The following is a 16,722-nucleotide window of genomic DNA, read 5'->3' as shown; positions in this document are numbered from 1 at the left end:
TTTGCAGTTCAACTGATTAAGGAAATATATAGTGTGTAAACCTTGTTTCTCATCAAGCCGATTCGCATTCATATAACAAACTTCAATTCTCCTGTCCCTCACACTGTTATTTCCAGTAACATCACTTACCTCTGACGTAAACCACTATAAGAAAGGTCAGAACAATATTTTTTTTGTCTGTAGCAAGAGAGGACATGTGTACTCTACCTATGCTAACGAGTCTGAACAACTGGAGAACATATTTATACATGTATTTATGAAGATAAAACTATCTCCAAACTCTCCATTCATTGCACTATTATCAAACCTAATAAGCTAAGACAATTGAAACCTGCCGGCATGGGAAAGCAGGGAGACCTAACACTGTCACAGTGACCTGCACATGGATGGTGCTGCACTCGCCAGGACTGAGTTGCTGACCCTTTGCTTTGTGAGTGACCTCTTTTACTGCAAACTGGTGCCCTGAGCTCCTTCTCAGTCTGCAGTCAAAAGAGGCTTCTCACGGGCTATCATGGGACATCCGTGTCTCTAAGCAGGGAGTAACTGTGCAACTGAATACTTAAAAAGCCAAACAACTTGAATCATTTCACTGTTCATTGCCCAATGCAGGTTATCCAGCATCTAATACAGTTGGATGGATGTGTTCCCTCCCAGCATCTTGGTCATGGGAAAACATGCTCTGTAGGCTTCGGGTTAGAAGTCAGCTAAAGCTGGAAGGTCATGGGGAATAGGAAAGCTTCAGGGTAGGCCCCTATGAATACTGGCAGGAGTATGCTAGCTTGTGTGCACGGTTTTCAATCCAGATGAGGTTCACCTGAAAAGGATGGTAGGCCCAGCCCAGACCTGGCTGCAGATGTTTGGAACTGGCCTAGATTCTGCTCTGGTGTTTCTTTGGGGTTAAGACCAACAACTTGGATCTGTGCCATGATCTTCAGCCTCAGGAATTTGGGCTCAGACCTGGATAAGCCCTTCCAGCAGTTCAGGATGTCCCCTATCAGACCACCTGCACTTCCCTTGTTTTTTGCCTGAGTTTCCAAGAAGAAAGAGGTTCAGACAGGGACCACAGTGTTTGGTTTTGCATTGCTCTGCCAGACAAGAATATCCTGTCATTATACAGAATCACTATAAATTTGAATAGCATCTCTAGAACCTTCCTCCTCTCCCAAGCTTTTTGCTGCTCATAGCATGTTAATGAGTAGCTACAGACTCCTGCAGCAGAACTTGCAGCATTGAGTGGTCTTGGCAGGGTAGCTGCAGAGGGTATTGTGTTTAATAAAGGGACCAAACTTTACAGTGGCCTTCCCTATGTCTTGGAGTGAGATTTGGTCTTTGGATGCAAGCGCTGGGCCGATGACTATGGAAAATCCGAACTGGCTCCCTATGTCCCTCTGGCAGGGTGAAGGGGCCACTTTCCTCCTGCCCTGGGGCACTCGGGGCAGATTCCCTGCAGATTCCTATTGTCCTTACTAAGGAGGCATGATTCGCAGCGGTGCTGGGCGCCTGCAGGCACTGGCCGCTGCAGGGGCAGTCCCGGTGGCTCAGCACTGCTGAGAATCAGGCCAGGGGGTCCAGGCAAGGGCAGGGGCAGGGGGAACGGGGCAGGGGGGTAAAAGGAGCAGCGGTGCTTGCTGACGCTCAAACACAGGTTTTTCGATGGAGGGACCTGCCACGGGGGGAGGCCTCTCGGCCCCCACAAGTCAGACTGCACAGAATCACAGTTAGTCATCATCATCATCATCATCGTCATCATCATCATCGTCATCGTCGTCATCATCGTCGTCATCATCATCATCGTCATCATCGTCGTCATCATCATCATCTTCAGTATTTATCTTTCCAGAAAGCACATCCTCTATCCAGTCCTCCAGCTCCTCGGCAGTGGGCAGGTCATCGTCATCTCTGATGTCCATCCACACACTGTCAGCCTGTGGGGACAGGTGATGGGGGATTAGCCACCTTCAGAGACACAGGGAAGAGATCAGGTTTGCTGCTGTTTTGGGGGTAAGAGCTGGACCACAGGTGGGATGTGGGTGTGGTGGTGGCACTAGCTCCCTCCCTGCCACAGTATCTCTCTGCCCACACATTGGGATTACCACTTCCCCCTGAATTTCTGGTGTTTCTGTCTAGGGGCGGTGGGACTGGTTGGCAGGTTTATATACATGTGTTGCACTGTTTGCCCTGGCTTAGATGTGTGCTTGCTGCCTGCTCCTCTCATGCACTGCTTATACCTGTGAGCAAGAGCATTGTCCACCTGGTGCATTCATTGTCTTGACCCCATCTGGCCAGTTCTGTAAACTCCAAGACTGCATAAAGAGACTTATATCAGCTCACCCTGCGTTGTCACAATTCACAGGACATCACAGTGTTTCCTTCCTTCCTCCCAGAGCTCCTCTGGGAACTATTCATTTGAGCCACCACACACTCCTGTCAGCAACCCTTCTCCCCAGCCTCTTTTACCATCATCTTTGCCCCAGGACATTGCCCCGGACGCTTCACATGTGATAGTGGTTCTTTCTCTGGAAAGAGCCTCTCCATAGATTATCTCAACTGTGCTCCAGCTGAAAAGTGGTGAAAACCACCGATGCCCTGGACTACAGGTGCCTCTTCCTCTTTCTCTCCAGCTGTCTGCATTAATTCCATAAACTGGAGGGGATGGGGGGATTTAGTAAGAAGATGCTGTCTAAAATTAGGTAAGAAGATCATATCTAAATTGTGGCTGTTACCCAGTGGCAGGGAGAAGAGCTGAGGTGGTCTCTGAGACCTGGAAAAGGTTTTCTCCCTGCTTTGCCATAGATTCCTTGGGTAAATGGCTGAGTAAGCCCCTTTCCCTTCACTGCCTCCCCTCCATAAAATAGGATGAGCCTCCTATTTCGCAGAGGTGCTATGAGGTTATCTCATTCAGCTTTTGTTGTTGCAGGAGCAAGCGCTTTTCATTTGTCAGAAGATAACTAATGACTTTTGCAAGTGCACCGCATTTCTTTCCCTTTCTGTGGTGCCTAATTCGCTTTGCTAAACGGCTTGCTAAAAAGCCAGATCAATTTCTGGTCAAGGAAAGCTGTTTCTCCCTTCCAATATTTTCGTTCTAAAACACCAAAACTGTACTAAAAAAAGAGCCACAGAGTGGCACGCAGCTCTTGTTTCATGGAAACAATCTTGTTCCCCACCTCAGGACTTTTGATGCAGTAAAAATGACATCTTTAAATAAGTGGAACAGGAGTGGGCTCACTGCGCCTAAGGAAGGTGCTGTGCAAATAAAATATTATAGCAATATTTTGCAGTGCATCGCAGTCCTGGTCCTGAGCCACCACAATGTGACAGGCCAGTGGGAGCTCTGGTGTTTGTATTGGCAGGTTTTTAGAGAAGCAATGGGGTCACAGGGGTTATATCCACCAAAGCCAACAGCAGTGTTTATTTTTACTCCATTGTGTAAGCCCTACTTTGTACCTGTGTAACTTGGCTGAATGCAGTGATGTAACACTGAAATAACGAAGTGAGCTCAGTGTTTGTTTTAGATATCACTCGCCAACCTAGAACTTTCTTAAATCTCTGTCTTGAGGAATAGAAAACAGACTTTAGAGAAATTAAATAAAAACTACAACTACTACAGTCAACAACCTGAAACATTTACTATATCAAAGCTAGACAGCGCATGAGTTTTTACAGGTCTCTGAGTGTTTACCGGATACTAAAGCATATGTTCCTGCCTAATACTGCTTTCTATATGATTCCCTTGCCACTGACAATCCTACTTCCATGAATTTCCATTGATAGGTGTTTAATGTAACTTTGATATGACTTAAACATGGCCAGTTGTGGTAAAGATAATGAAGAGAGATAGTGTAGGTAAGTAAGAAGGGCAAACGACTGGAAAACTTGGGCTCTATCTTGTTGATTTCTCTCACGATTTTAGATGACAGATGCTGTCGTGGTCCTTTTCCTGTTTGACTCTCTTAACAACTCTGCTAATAAGCTTTAACCCACTAGGTCCCCACTGTCCAGGTGTCTGTCCCATGGTCTGGTGGATGCTGCTCTGTTACAGGTAAATCACTGCTTACATCCAGCCAGCGCTGCATCTACTCTGCAACTCCCAAGCCAGACTCTGTGTTTCTCTCTCATTCCCCTCAATGGGATGGAGAAGGTCCAGGTTTCTACTTTATTCATAGCATTATCTCCTTGCCTTCCTTATCAGATTTCCCATCTTATGGTCTTGCAAGCATTTGTCGTAACAGAAGGCATAGTCATCTAGCACACCCTTGCTGTCCTCCTTTTTCTGGGGAGGTAACGGAGAGACGACATGGGGGCCAGGAACAAGGTTGGTGGTGGGGCCAGAACTGGTATCCAGTCCTGGCCAGTTGTCCCAACTTCCAATTCTCTCTCTGCTCTCTTCTAATGAAACACCATGTTCCCATGGGGCTGAAATTTCGAACATGAAGTCAAGCATCAAATTATAAACACCTCTGCAGTGGAGAGATTTCTGCTTCCAGATGCACTTACATACCCACGCAGGTTCATTTCAAAGAGATCAAAACATCCAGGATTTAACCATCAAAAATAAACTCAGGCCACAAACAAGCCAGTGGCTGTTATTGTCAGAAAGAGGAAAAACGGTTTCTTCCTCTAGATGTGTCAGGGCCATGATGCATGTTAAATTCAACTCAGCAGCTCTCCCCAGATCTCCACTGGTGGGGGTCAGATGAGGTCCCTCTCTTGACTGCCTTCACAGCTCACAGTGTGTGGGCAACCTGAATGAGTTCCATGGCTTGCTGGCTTGAAGGCAACCATGGTGAAAACAGTAGGTGCTAGAAAGCTGTCCCTATAGCACAGCTGTGGATGTTGTGGGTACCAGCATTGCCACAGCCGTGCCGAAGCATCACCTGCCTGTGCAGCTCTCCCTCTGCAGTGCTGCCGGCTGTGGGACGGTGTGGAAACCCTCAATACTGCCAGCTGCAGGGCAGACACATCTCCTCTTCCCACCCAAATCCCTCCAGCATCACCTGCATGGTAGTGGCTGAGGAGGACGGGGGCCTGGATGAACCCTACTATAACCTCTTTGCCTCAGCAGGATCCCTCTGCTACCAGTTTATGTCACATACTTATCAAGACTGTATATTTACTGGGTTTTTTTTCAAGCTGTGCAGTTGCTCCCTATCATCTGTTGGGGACCATCTTCCCCTCCTACTCTCCAGCTGGGCTGTTGTGATCCTGCTGCCAAAACACCCTCCTTTTTCTCCCCCTCTCCTAAGCACAGCTGGCTTTCCCCCCTACACACACACTTTTTCCCCACAAGCCCACCCAGGTTCAGTCAGAGCAGGACACAATGATGCAGGCTGTAGGTTGGGACGGAAATGTGAGACCCTGAAAACAAAACTGGGCAAAGCCCTCAAGCTCAGACTGCACAGGCTGGTCCTGTCCCCAGCAGACTTGGTTCGCATGTGACTCAGCAGCAGAAATACGCTCAGACCAAAGCCCCAAAGCTCAGCATCAGAGGTGTTATGCACCCAGCTACATGTGTGAATGGTGAGGTCTCTATGATTTTTCTCTAGGGAAAAGGCCTGGTCTGCCTGCATTTAACAGCAGAAATCCCACAGATTCCAGCAGACCTCAGATCCCGTCCTTTCTCACACCCTACTCTTGGGACCACTGGATTTTCTGGGTATGTGCTACTCACGTCTGTGACGTTCACTATCCCAATCTGTGGTCTGAACAGGTCGATCTTGAAGGTCTTCTCCCAGTAAGTGATCAGCTGCAGGAGCGAGAAACAAAGCTCAGACAAGGATGTTTGTAATGCCTTGTGATGTTAATTGAGCTGGCTTGGCTATGATGTGGGAGCATGCATCTATGAGCACACAGGAGATGAGAGATGCTGAATGCAAGGCTGTTCTCCAGACACCACCTTCATGAGAAACAAACCAGAGCAAAGAGCTCTTAGGAATCACCTCTGCCCTTGTTCCCAGTCCTTTATATCCTGTGTACAGGCTGGGGCAATTCCTGTGCTCACACACAACCCCTCCCACACCACATCCATTAATTAAACCAAGAAAGCGAAGGAGCCCCTGACACTCACCAGAGGAAAGTCATCAGGGTCAATCCACACAATGCTCAGGTCGGGATTATCGGTGTTGTCCCTGGCAACCTGCTTCAGGATTTCCAGGAACTCAAAACCATCTGAAACGATACATGAATCACTGCAGCCCTCTCCGGCAAACATGCAGGCACTTTTCGCTTGTGGGGTTTTCAACTTCCCTCCCCTCCACTACGCACACAGAAGTTGTTTATAGTTCTCATTAAAATGCTGTCTCCCAGCTCTTTCTTCTGATAATAAGGCTTTTAATTTCGAGCATCCTCCCCGGGTACTGAAATTAGTTACACATGAATTAAATCTCATAATCCTTCCATGGAGTGAAACAATGTCACTATTTTCTTGTGGTGAGAGAGGAACTGAGCCCCCAAGAGGCCAAAGCTTTTGGTGCTGAGTAGCACCAATTCCACGGCTTTTCAGGAACTGATGCCCACGGGTTTCCTGCACACCCATCACACACCCAGCCCTCAGCACTTTCCCAAAGCCACAAAACAAGATGGATGCAGAGTTAAGGAGCAAATCCTGGCACTAGGTTGGAGCCGATGAATTTTTCTTCCCAGCTGGTCATCTGTTTATATCCAGAATTTGAACCCCAGCTAGCACACATGCTAGCGTGAACACTCAAAACCATCCTAGCTCCCCATCCTGGCAGGCTGCGGCTCCCTGTCCTGGCCAGGGCACGCAGCTCCACTGTGCAAACAAAGCACATGAAACTACACCATCTCGAGTGACACAGAGTCACGCAAGGAGGAAAACAGCCTCCTACCTGGGTCGTCTTCTTCGGCAAAGGCTACGATGTGGATTCCCTCCATGTCATCCTCCTGGAAACAACAAAACTGTTACCGGCAGGCCAGGGAGGGAGGACAGAGTCTGGGTGGTTGCTGGAGATGAGGAGCAGTAGGGTGCCTTCAAATGAACAGGATTATTGCAAAGAGAGGCTTGACTGGAACCCCACTGAGACACCAGAAATGGGACCTGAGGTGAAGTTTAGTCGTGGAGGTATTAGACACTGAAGTGGGTAGTTTGGATAGTGTTGCTGCAACCTTTCAGCTAAAAATGAGGTGGGCACCACCATGGCAAAGGCAAGTGATGGTTTGGGGTAAAACCCTGTCTGCAGAGAAGGCCAAGGGTTCTCTAGCATGGGAATATGGGCTCGCCTCCCACACCCAAGGCCACCTACCCTCAAAATTTGCGGTTTCCAGGGGATAGTTTCTAGGCAAATAAATAATCGTGGCCAAGCTCAGACCCCAAACATGCTCCTTTGGGCCCACCAAAGGAGGTTTTCTCAGAACATAAGAGGCAAGGTGGCTCACTTGGGCAGCTTTTGAGAGGTCAAGGGTCTCAGCTCTAGATGAGGGTCTCTGTGAACAGCGAGCGGAATTGAGTGGGAGGCTCATTTCAGGGCCCCAATGACAGAAATAACAGCCTGGTGGACTGCTTCTTTCCATGAGACATATGAGTAATGGGTAATGATATTGGCAAAGGCCAATGGTTCTGCGTGCCGGTTCATCATCCGCCTGCTATGAATGTCATCTCTGAATTATCCCACGGATCGGCTTCGCCTTCCTCACCCGCTGCCAGTCCTGGTTTCCATTTCAATTGGTTTTAATGCGAGAAAAAATTCCCATCTAAATGCTAATTTCTTTTCCCTTCTGAGCCCAGAGGTGACAAAGCCACCATCAGAAACTGAAAGGAAAAAAGAAACCCTGAAAGATTAAGTGGAAAACATTATCTTTAAAAACAATAGCGGACAGTAGGCCTTTGCTGGTGTCTTCTGGGAATATGTTTTCACTGGGGCATTCTAGGCAGATTTACTTGGGATTCAGACCACTTACAACTGGCAAAATCTACACTATTGCTTTTTCTCCATATTTGCCAGCAGCATTGTCAGACAGTAAAATAATAATAATAAATATATATATATATGCAAGATATTATTTTATATATATAGCTATATAATATAGCTTTATTCAGACCTTCAAGGCATCAAACAAAACTAGAGTAACCCTGTGAAGGCGTTGGGGATGTTCTGAACACACAGTGAGATCAGAATCAAGGCTGTCCTCTCCTGTATTTAGGCAAGGTCTGTATTCCCAGGCTGCTAGTAAGGCAAACATCCTACCTTTGACAATTCACACTTTTCCTGAGGTTATTTTGGAATATATTCAGTATGAAAACAAAACCACTGCATGTGAAATTTGAGTCCCACTGAAGCCCCATGAAAAAAAACCAAAACCTGGAGGTACTTCAGTGGATCTAGGAAGCTATAAAGAATCTATATTTCAAAACAAAATGAAAAGCTACCATGCATAAGTGACTCATAACTCCTGGCTCAGTTTTATTACCTCTCACCTTGTTGTATTAAAGACTCCCAAGGTTTTTGTTGCTTCAGAGTCCTGCAGCATTTCATGTTACACAGACAAGTAAAGAAACAACCAAATGCTGTTATAAATATGCTGAACTTTTTTTGGGGAATGACTGCATCTTCCTTAGCACCTGTGAAGCACCTGTTGAGCTTTGTTTTTCAGCATCCGGCAGGCACTTGAAGGTCCTTGATGGGCTATTAACATTGTACTCCCCCACAGTAAAGTGATAATTTGTTTTACATGATTTTTCTTTAATTTTCACCCTTCCCCTTTTCCTCAGCACCTGCAGACCAGGAGAGTCCTCTGCATGTGACTGGTGCCAAACTGCCGGTTAGTTCTTCACAATCACTGACTTTCAGCATGCTCACACCACGAGAAATGCAAGCAATGCACAATTTGCTCTGTAATGTATATAATTAACCGAACTGCCTGCCCTCACTCACAGTTTGATTTGTACAGCTGCTCTGGTACAATTTCCATGAGTCACCTGTTTGGTAAAACCTCCATCACTCACGCAGTGAGCAGGCCACTGAAGTGACACCAGCACTGATACCCCTTAGATAAGACAGAGCACCCTTGGGAAGGATGCTCTCCACAGCTCTATCACAGCCACTACAGAGGCTCAACGCCTGCCTGGCACGCTCTGTTAGCATTCCCTGTTCTCTCTGTGGAGCAAACAGGACCCAGCTCAGCTATCCACCACTGCTGAGTGAAGCATTTGAGCACACCATTTGAACTCAGGCACTGGTCCTCATAGCCAAGGCTTTCCCTTCTTCCTAGAGGAGGGAGAGTGGCTTTGCAAGGAAGGAAAGATCATGTTTTGCACAGCCAGAGGCTGGAGCTTGTCAGCAGTGGTTTCTTGTTGGGAGCTAGCAGGGGACACGAGGCTTCCTGCCGTGTGTGCTTACCCATGTCTCAAACATGTCCTCTGGACGCAGCTTCCGCAAAGTGGCCCTGGAAGAAAGACAGAAACGCTCTTTGAGGACACATCCAGCACTGTCACACATGATGCTGCTGGTGTCATGGAAAAGGTCACCGTGGCATGTTTGGCTGGTGGCTGGAGTCAACGCCGTTGGCCAACACGTTTTGAATGCAAAAGCACAGGGGCACAGTAGGTCAACTCATGCTTTTACTTATGGTCACAAACCCTGCCCTTGTCCCCACTGGAGTCACTGCAGATGCTATTTGTGCTTGGGAAGATGAAACGCCTCTCTGCTGGGGTACACTGGTGAATTAGTCCCACACATGGCAGATTGTTCTGACTGTGCTGAGAGCACAAGGTGAAGCATTCACTTGTGTGTGGCAGTTGCTGGGCTGGTCATGTTCTTTTTTCCTACTGGGCTTTGTTCCCCTTCCCTCCTGGTTTTATCCCAGCATAATTACACCACAAAAATCCTTCCATACTCTGCTGAAGCAAAGAAAATAGAATAACCTCTGGCAAGAGAATTTAAACCATAAGACTGGTCAAAGCAAATTTTTTTGAATAGTTCAAACAGGACAAAAAATAAAATGAATATTAAATGTTTTCAGACACATCCATAGCAGGAAGCCTGCCAGAGTGCCTGGCAGGCGAAGAGGTGACTGGGGTGTTAAAGCAGCACCCAAGGAACACAAGACCATAGCAGACAAGCACAAGTAATCCTTTGCACCTCTACTCACTCCAGCATCAAGCGTTGAGGGCGACTCCCCCAGCAGAACAGGTCTCCCTGGCTGACAAGCCCCAGGAGCTGTTGCAAAGAGAAGTGTTGGTTGATGAAGTCCTAAAACAGATTGGTAAAGGGAGTAGCAACACATTTCCAGGACCAGGTGTCATCAGTGAGATGCATGATCTGTTGCTTTGGTTTGCCTCACTACCAGAGTGATGGAAAAAAAAGAACATTCCTAAAGATTCCTAAAGAACCCGAGGAGGCATATATCTGAAAGGGTGACTTCCTTGTGAGCATGATGCTTCCAGAAAGAGTTAACGGACATTTGAAGGAATATGATGCGATAGACAAGAGACACATGGCCTTTAGGAGGAAAACTATGGCCATGGATCTGCTGGAGTTCCCAGAGCAAGTCAGCAAGTGTGCAAAGTTATGCTGTTCAATGCAGTGAACTGCCTTCAGAGGACCATTGGACAAGATGCATTACCAAAGGGTCTCAAAGAAACTAAGCCACAGTTAGATCAGAGGAGGAGTCCTCCTGTGGATTAATGGCATTTGAAGATAAAGGGGAGAGATGAATGATCAGTTTTCACAACAGAGGGAATTAACCAATTAAGATTCATAGCATATGCTTTGGCATGATCATATGCATAACATATTCTCACATAGAGAGTATGGCAGCATTTGCTTATCATTTCCAGTTCTTCAGATGGCCAACACCAGACCTGACTATGAGGAGATACAGAGGGATCTCCTGAGACTGGAGTGTCTGCATGATAGATAGACATATATGAAATAACTCGCAGAAAAGCAGCCCTGATTATACAGGTGCAACAATGGATTCTAAATTATTTATAATTAATTATTGGTTCTCAGGAAAGGGGACCAGGTGTCACAAATTAAGAAAGCATCAGCTCCAAAGGCAAAAGGCAAAAAGTAAGTTACAAACAGTTAGGAGATAACTAAAGAGTAAAACATTGTTATGACAATGGACACCTACCTACACTAAGCACCTCCACAGTGAATGGCTTTGTGGTTCGGGTCATCCCATCACAGAAATTATATGGGAGAACTGAAAAAGGGACATGGAAACACGGCGGTGGTGAATGAAAGTATGGAATGACCTCTCTTCAGTGGAGGCTAAATAGATGAGAACTCTGTATCTTGTAAAAGAGGTGAATGAAGAGGATATTGGCAGGGTGTCTAAAAAAGTGGGAGTGGTAAAAAAAATAAAAAAGTGAAACGGAATGGCTAGTCATTGTTCCTCTTAACACAAGAGCTAGCAGGCACACAGGGAAATTATTAGGTAACGGGTATAAACTGAACAAATAGAAATGTTCTTTTGATGTAATGCATAATTCAGTCACAGAACTCAGTACAATTGGATACTTTCAGTATCAAAATAGAAATAAGGTAAAAAATGACTATAGAAATGGAAGAAATAGTCACTAAACACAAGATCAGGGACACAGTTTTTGATGCAGTGAGTCTACTTGTCGGTAATTGTCAGAAACCGGAGATTATATCAGGTGAATGTGCACTATGAACTTGTACCTGGCTTTCAAGATGTTTTTCCCAGCCATTCTCTGGGGGCATTTCTTAGATAAAGAAAATTCAGTGAGAAAGATTTGATCACACCCACGTGTACTGATTGCTGCAGAGTGAATCAAGATTTACTCTAGTTACTTCCCGATGCTGGAAGGAACAGAGTAAGAAGGAGCAGAATTCAGCTTCATGTTGCTACACAATTACAGAGAATGGGCTAGGGATTCCACCCCCACGATTTTGCATGTGAAATGGCCATAAACCCAGAGACACTCTGCTGCAGGCAGAGGAACTACTGCGTAATTTGTCTTTGTTCAGCCGAGAGCAAAATCTGGGCTGAGAGCTTGGAGTCACGGCACCTGGCCACCATACCCAGCTGGACACTGATCTACTGGTTGACCTTGGAGGAGTCACCCCACTGTGTTGAACACCAGGTTCCTGACCTGCTTGAGAGAGGCTGGACTTTTCCACCACTGCCTGCAGCTGGTCAGGGAAGCATCAGCCAGAAGGCTGCCTACAGGCTCCTCCTGGGCACCCACTGCAGCTCCCATCTCATGGCTGCACTGAAAGCTCAGCAAATCCGAATTCCTGTGCAGGGCTGGAGGAAGAGGTGGTGAAGCCTGCCTGGGCACAGCAGCGGGGAGCCCTTCTTGGAAGGGCTGTTTCAAGCATGCCGAAGAGCCTGGGTGTTGCTGAGCACTGGGAATTTTGTATGAGAATCATAGAATAGTTTAGGTTGGAAGGGACCTTCAAAGGTCATCTAGTCCAACTGCCCTGCAATGAGTAAGGACATCTTCAACTAGATCAGGTTAGGGTACCCACAGCTTCTCTGGGCAACCTAGTCCAGTGTTTTATCACCCTCATTGTAAAAAATTTCTTCCTCATGTTTAGCCTGAATCTCCCCTCTTTTAATTTAAAACCATTACCCCTTGTCCTATCATAACAGGCCTGGCTAAAAAATCTGTCCCAATCTTTCTTACAGGCCCCTTTTAAGTACTGAAAGGATGCAATGAGGTCTCCTCAGAGCCTTCTCCAGGCTGAACAACCCAACTCTCTCAGCCTGTCTTTATAGCAGAGGTGCTCCAGCCCTCTGTTCATCTTTGTGGCCTCCTCTGGACCCTTTCCAACAGTTCCACATCTTTCCTGTGCTGTACTTTCCCCAGTGATGTGACAGAGCTCCTTCTCGGCGATGGAGAGGTGGCAGTGAGGCTTTGCACCTTAGCAGAGGGACAGCCCATGCCTGCTGGCTGGGGTGAAGTGATAAAGCCTGCTGTGTGAGGAGGAGAAGATGAGTGGTCCTCTACACCTTCCTGCAGAGGAGAAGATCCTGCCAAGTTGTCTACAGGGATGGAGCACTCGGCAGGTGCTGAGGTCTCTTCATTTGCCACTACAAGCCTGATCATCTCCTTGTCTGACTAATTCCACTTTCAGCCTTTGGCTTTAGGTGCTTTACTGGTAACAAGGTAGGAAGAAACATTTCTGCTCCAAGAGACTCAGAATTAACCGCTGGGAACATATCACTGTTGCTCCAAGGTTTTTTCCCTGCCATGGCAGAACCTTGACAGGTTTGGGATTTCAGGGATCCAACTTCATGAGATTCCTTTCAGTTCTCTTCTGAGCCTTGGCACTTTGGCAAAATAAATGGTCCAACCCTTCCCTCCTACCAAGCACCACATAGCATCTTGAAATATGTAAGATTTAGAGGGCTTCTACTGCAATTTTGTGCTGTTGGAGAGCTTGCCTTGTTAGGCTAGCATTTAGCTGACTGTTTAATCGGCCTTCTGATGCTGGTGCATTACAGAAAGAGGGGGAAAAAGATGGAAAAAACTGAGATAGGAAGTCCAGGAGGCCAGCAAAGTGACCTATGAGTACATGGGAGATAGAGGACCCCTTTATACTTCAGAAAAAGCAGAGAACTGTTTCTAAGACTGCTGACCCTGCTGGTTCTGGAGGTGATCTCCTGCCTCTAAACCATCTTTGTGTGAACAGAAACCTCCAGCTCAGCCTGATTTGTGGTCCCCTAACAGTATCAATGGCTCTGCTTTTCTTAAGCTCTTTTCTGGTCCTTTGAATGCCTGCTGGGATATGCAGCTGCAGGAGCAGTAGATAGCCTGTGTGACAATCCTGTGCTGTATTTTTAAGGGTGTAAAAATACAGCACTTCATAGGTAGGTGTGCCCTTACATTTGCCCCCATGCTTTTACAGGGGATCAGCCTTTCCAGATGCTTCCAGGCTGTTGGTGCCCAAGTCGCTGAACAACTGGGCAATAAACCTGATTGCAAAAAGCACAGAGCATCCATAGCTCCTGCTGAGTTGATCAAACACTGCAGGTGCTCAGCACCATTGCCACATGAGGCCCAAAACAGCCATAGCAGCAGTGGATTCCCCTCTGTGCTCCTGGTCAGCAGGATCTTCTTAGCCCATCACAGTTCCTCCATGCTTGATCTGAGCTCAGAGGCTGCGTACAGATGTATCTGACATCAGGAGAGAGACATACCCATTAAGTGAGGCTGTTTTGGGGAAGGAGGGAACTGGACAGAATTTGGATTTGGCTTGAGAGGCCTTGGAGAGGATCATCTCCTGTACAGATCTAAAATAAAAGCATGGGCAAGTAGGGTAAGGCTTCTGCTCTCCGGTGCCTGCAAGCCTCCCTGCTCTTTGAGGGAGAACTAACCAGGGAAAAGGAGAGGGGAAGCTGGTGGTTGGCTCTGATTGTTGCACAGATACTTCCACCTCTGGAAGGAGGAAAAGACCAGTCAAAATCTCAAACCTGGATCAGGAAATTGCCAAAAAAGTGGTCATCATACTGATTTTTACTGACAGGGATGCCCTAGAGGGACATTCTTGCAACGAAAGACACCTTTACCTACTTCCTATGGCCAGGACCATCCTGTACATTACGTACCTTTTGTGCTCCATCACAAATTCAACTAGCTCCTCTTCTGTGTAAGGCTTGTCAGGGATGTGAACAGGCTCATCCATAAATGGTTCATAGAAGTCCACCTCATTCATTTTCAGACCTAGCTTCTTGGCAACCTGTTTCAGTGCAGATGGTCAGAGGTGAGTGAGCCTGACGTGCTTTTTTGCCCACCCAGAGTCTCTCCCGGTGGCAGAGCTGAGATCAAGTTGCTTGCTCTCTTTCAGAGTGTGCAAAATATGAACGCATCTTTCCTTGGTTAGAAAACCACTGGTGCTCTCTAGACTACTGGTCTCAAGTGCTGGGGCAGAGCAAGGCCAGAGTCAAGGTCCCACAAGCCTAATGGGACTGGTTTCCAAACACAGATCAGAACCTGCCTCCATGCTGCATAAATGGCTTCTTATCTTGTGACAGGCCAAATCCAAATGTGAACATCAATATCACAAATTACAGGAACAATGAAAATGAGAAGCTGGAGCCAGATATTAAATCTGGAAACATCCTGAGCTTCTGGAAAATTAGTGGTGAAATATGTGAGCTCCCACAGTGAGATCTGTGCATGCTTACCCCTTTGTCAAAGGTAGCAAAGAACTTAATGTATGGCTGGAAGTGTTCAGCAGCTTCTTCAAATGCCTTGTAATCTGGAAGCAGAAAAAGGGAATGAAAAAGAGATTTCACAGACAGCTGCTCCTGTCTGATCAGCACAGAAGGCAACAGGGAAGAACAAATATAAATTATTGCAAAATACCTCAGATGGCAGCACTGTGTTTCTTCCCTTTTAAACCCTTCCAGGGTTTAAAAACATGGACCATTTCATATTACAGAATCATAGTATAGTTTGGGTTGGAAGGGACCTTCAAAGCTCATCTAGTCCAACCCCCCCGCCATGAGCAGGGGCATCTGCAACTAGATCAGGTTGCTCAGAGTCCTGTCCAGCCTGGCCTTGAATGTCTCTAGGGATGGGGCATCTACTGCATCTCTGGGCAATGTGTTCCAGTGTTTCGCTGCCTACATTGTAAAAAAATTCTTCCTCATGTTGAGCCTGAATATCCCCTCCTTTAGTTTAAAACCACTACCCCTTGTCCTGTCATAACATGCTCTTCTGAAAAGTCTCTCCCCATCTTTCTTACAGGCTGCCTTTATTAATAAGTATTGAAAGACCGCAATAAGGTCTCCCTGGAGCTTTCTCTTCTCCAGGCTGAACAACCCCAACTCTCTCAGCCTGTCCTCACAGCAGAGCTGTTCCAGCCCTCTGATCATTTTTGTGTCCTCCTCTTGCACCTCTCTAACAGGTCCATGTCTTTCCCATACTGAGGGCTTCAGAGCTGGATGCAGAACTCCAGGTGGGGTCTCACCGGAGTGGAGTAGAGGAGTGAGCAGGACACACGTTGTGCAGCCCCACAGCACTCAGAAAAATTACAGATCCTGGCATACCATGCTTAACTGGGTCTGAAATCAGCAGCATTGCAAAGCAGGTCTGGGGGTTACAACTCCAGCCTGTTGATAAGGCTGTTTGCAGTTGCCCTCTGGCAAAAGCAGTAATTCAGCCTGCAAAATACATGGACTTGCTCCAACATTAATTATTGCTGCCATTCCCTAAATATTCACCAAGCATGATTAGGCACACTCCTGCTGCAGGAGGAGGGGGCAGGAGCGAGGGACATTTTTACCACTGCTGCTATCGGGTCCTCAGCTGCATTCAGTAAGGATGGTCTCAGCCTGGAGGAAGCTGTTTGCAACAGGTATTTCCCACCTTTCTTCCAAGCACTTGTTACTGAACAGCGTAAGAGGCACAACCCTGCCCGAGCTGCCCTGCAACCTGTTTTGAGCTGGTGAGAAAACTGAAGGGAGAGGTGAATGGCTGTTGTGGTGCAGCAGACCTGGTGATACATTGCTTGTTCAGGTAGGAATACCTGTCTTTTTGCTAAAGCCAAGCTTTGCAAGCATGGAGTGCACACAGCCAGCACTGCCCAGTGAGCAGGGGGAATGCTTGGGGCTGGCAGATGAACCCGCTGGTGCTGCTGAGGAGGGACTCGCATGAGGATTTCTCAAGGTTCATGGAAGCTGATGGTTTTGCTCGCAGTGATCCCCAAGCTGCACATCCCTCAGGGCACAGGGCCAGCCTTTTCTCAGTCTTGGGGTCCAGAGAGGAGAAGCAGGTCAGTGCCT

The 16,722-nt window shown here is 47.0% G+C and overlaps 1 protein-coding gene across 1 annotated transcript in view; it reads right to left on the bottom strand.

The window, feature by feature from the left end:
- Window positions 1-1,718: 1,718 nt before the first annotated feature.
- The window catches only part of CASQ2 (calsequestrin 2), a gene marked incomplete at both ends in the record, with an annotated part of 33,183 nt that continues 18,179 nt past the window's right edge, over window positions 1,719-16,722 (bottom strand). The window contains 7 exons of the mRNA XM_080354984.1: window positions 1,719-1,925; window positions 5,669-5,743; window positions 6,065-6,165; window positions 6,846-6,900; window positions 9,354-9,399; window positions 14,542-14,672; window positions 15,121-15,194. Coding sequence (XP_080211110.1) covers window positions 1,719-1,925; window positions 5,669-5,743; window positions 6,065-6,165; window positions 6,846-6,900; window positions 9,354-9,399; window positions 14,542-14,672; window positions 15,121-15,194 — 689 coding nt within the window. The remainder of the gene's footprint in view (window positions 1,926-5,668; window positions 5,744-6,064; window positions 6,166-6,845; window positions 6,901-9,353; window positions 9,400-14,541; window positions 14,673-15,120; window positions 15,195-16,722) is intronic.

The sequence above is a fragment of the Nesoenas mayeri genome (genome assembly GCF_963082525.1).
Source record: "Nesoenas mayeri genome assembly, chromosome: 1".
In the NCBI taxonomy this organism is placed as follows: Eukaryota; Metazoa; Chordata; class Aves; order Columbiformes; family Columbidae; genus Nesoenas; species Nesoenas mayeri.
This window is presented reverse-complemented; position numbering and strand designations above follow the sequence as displayed.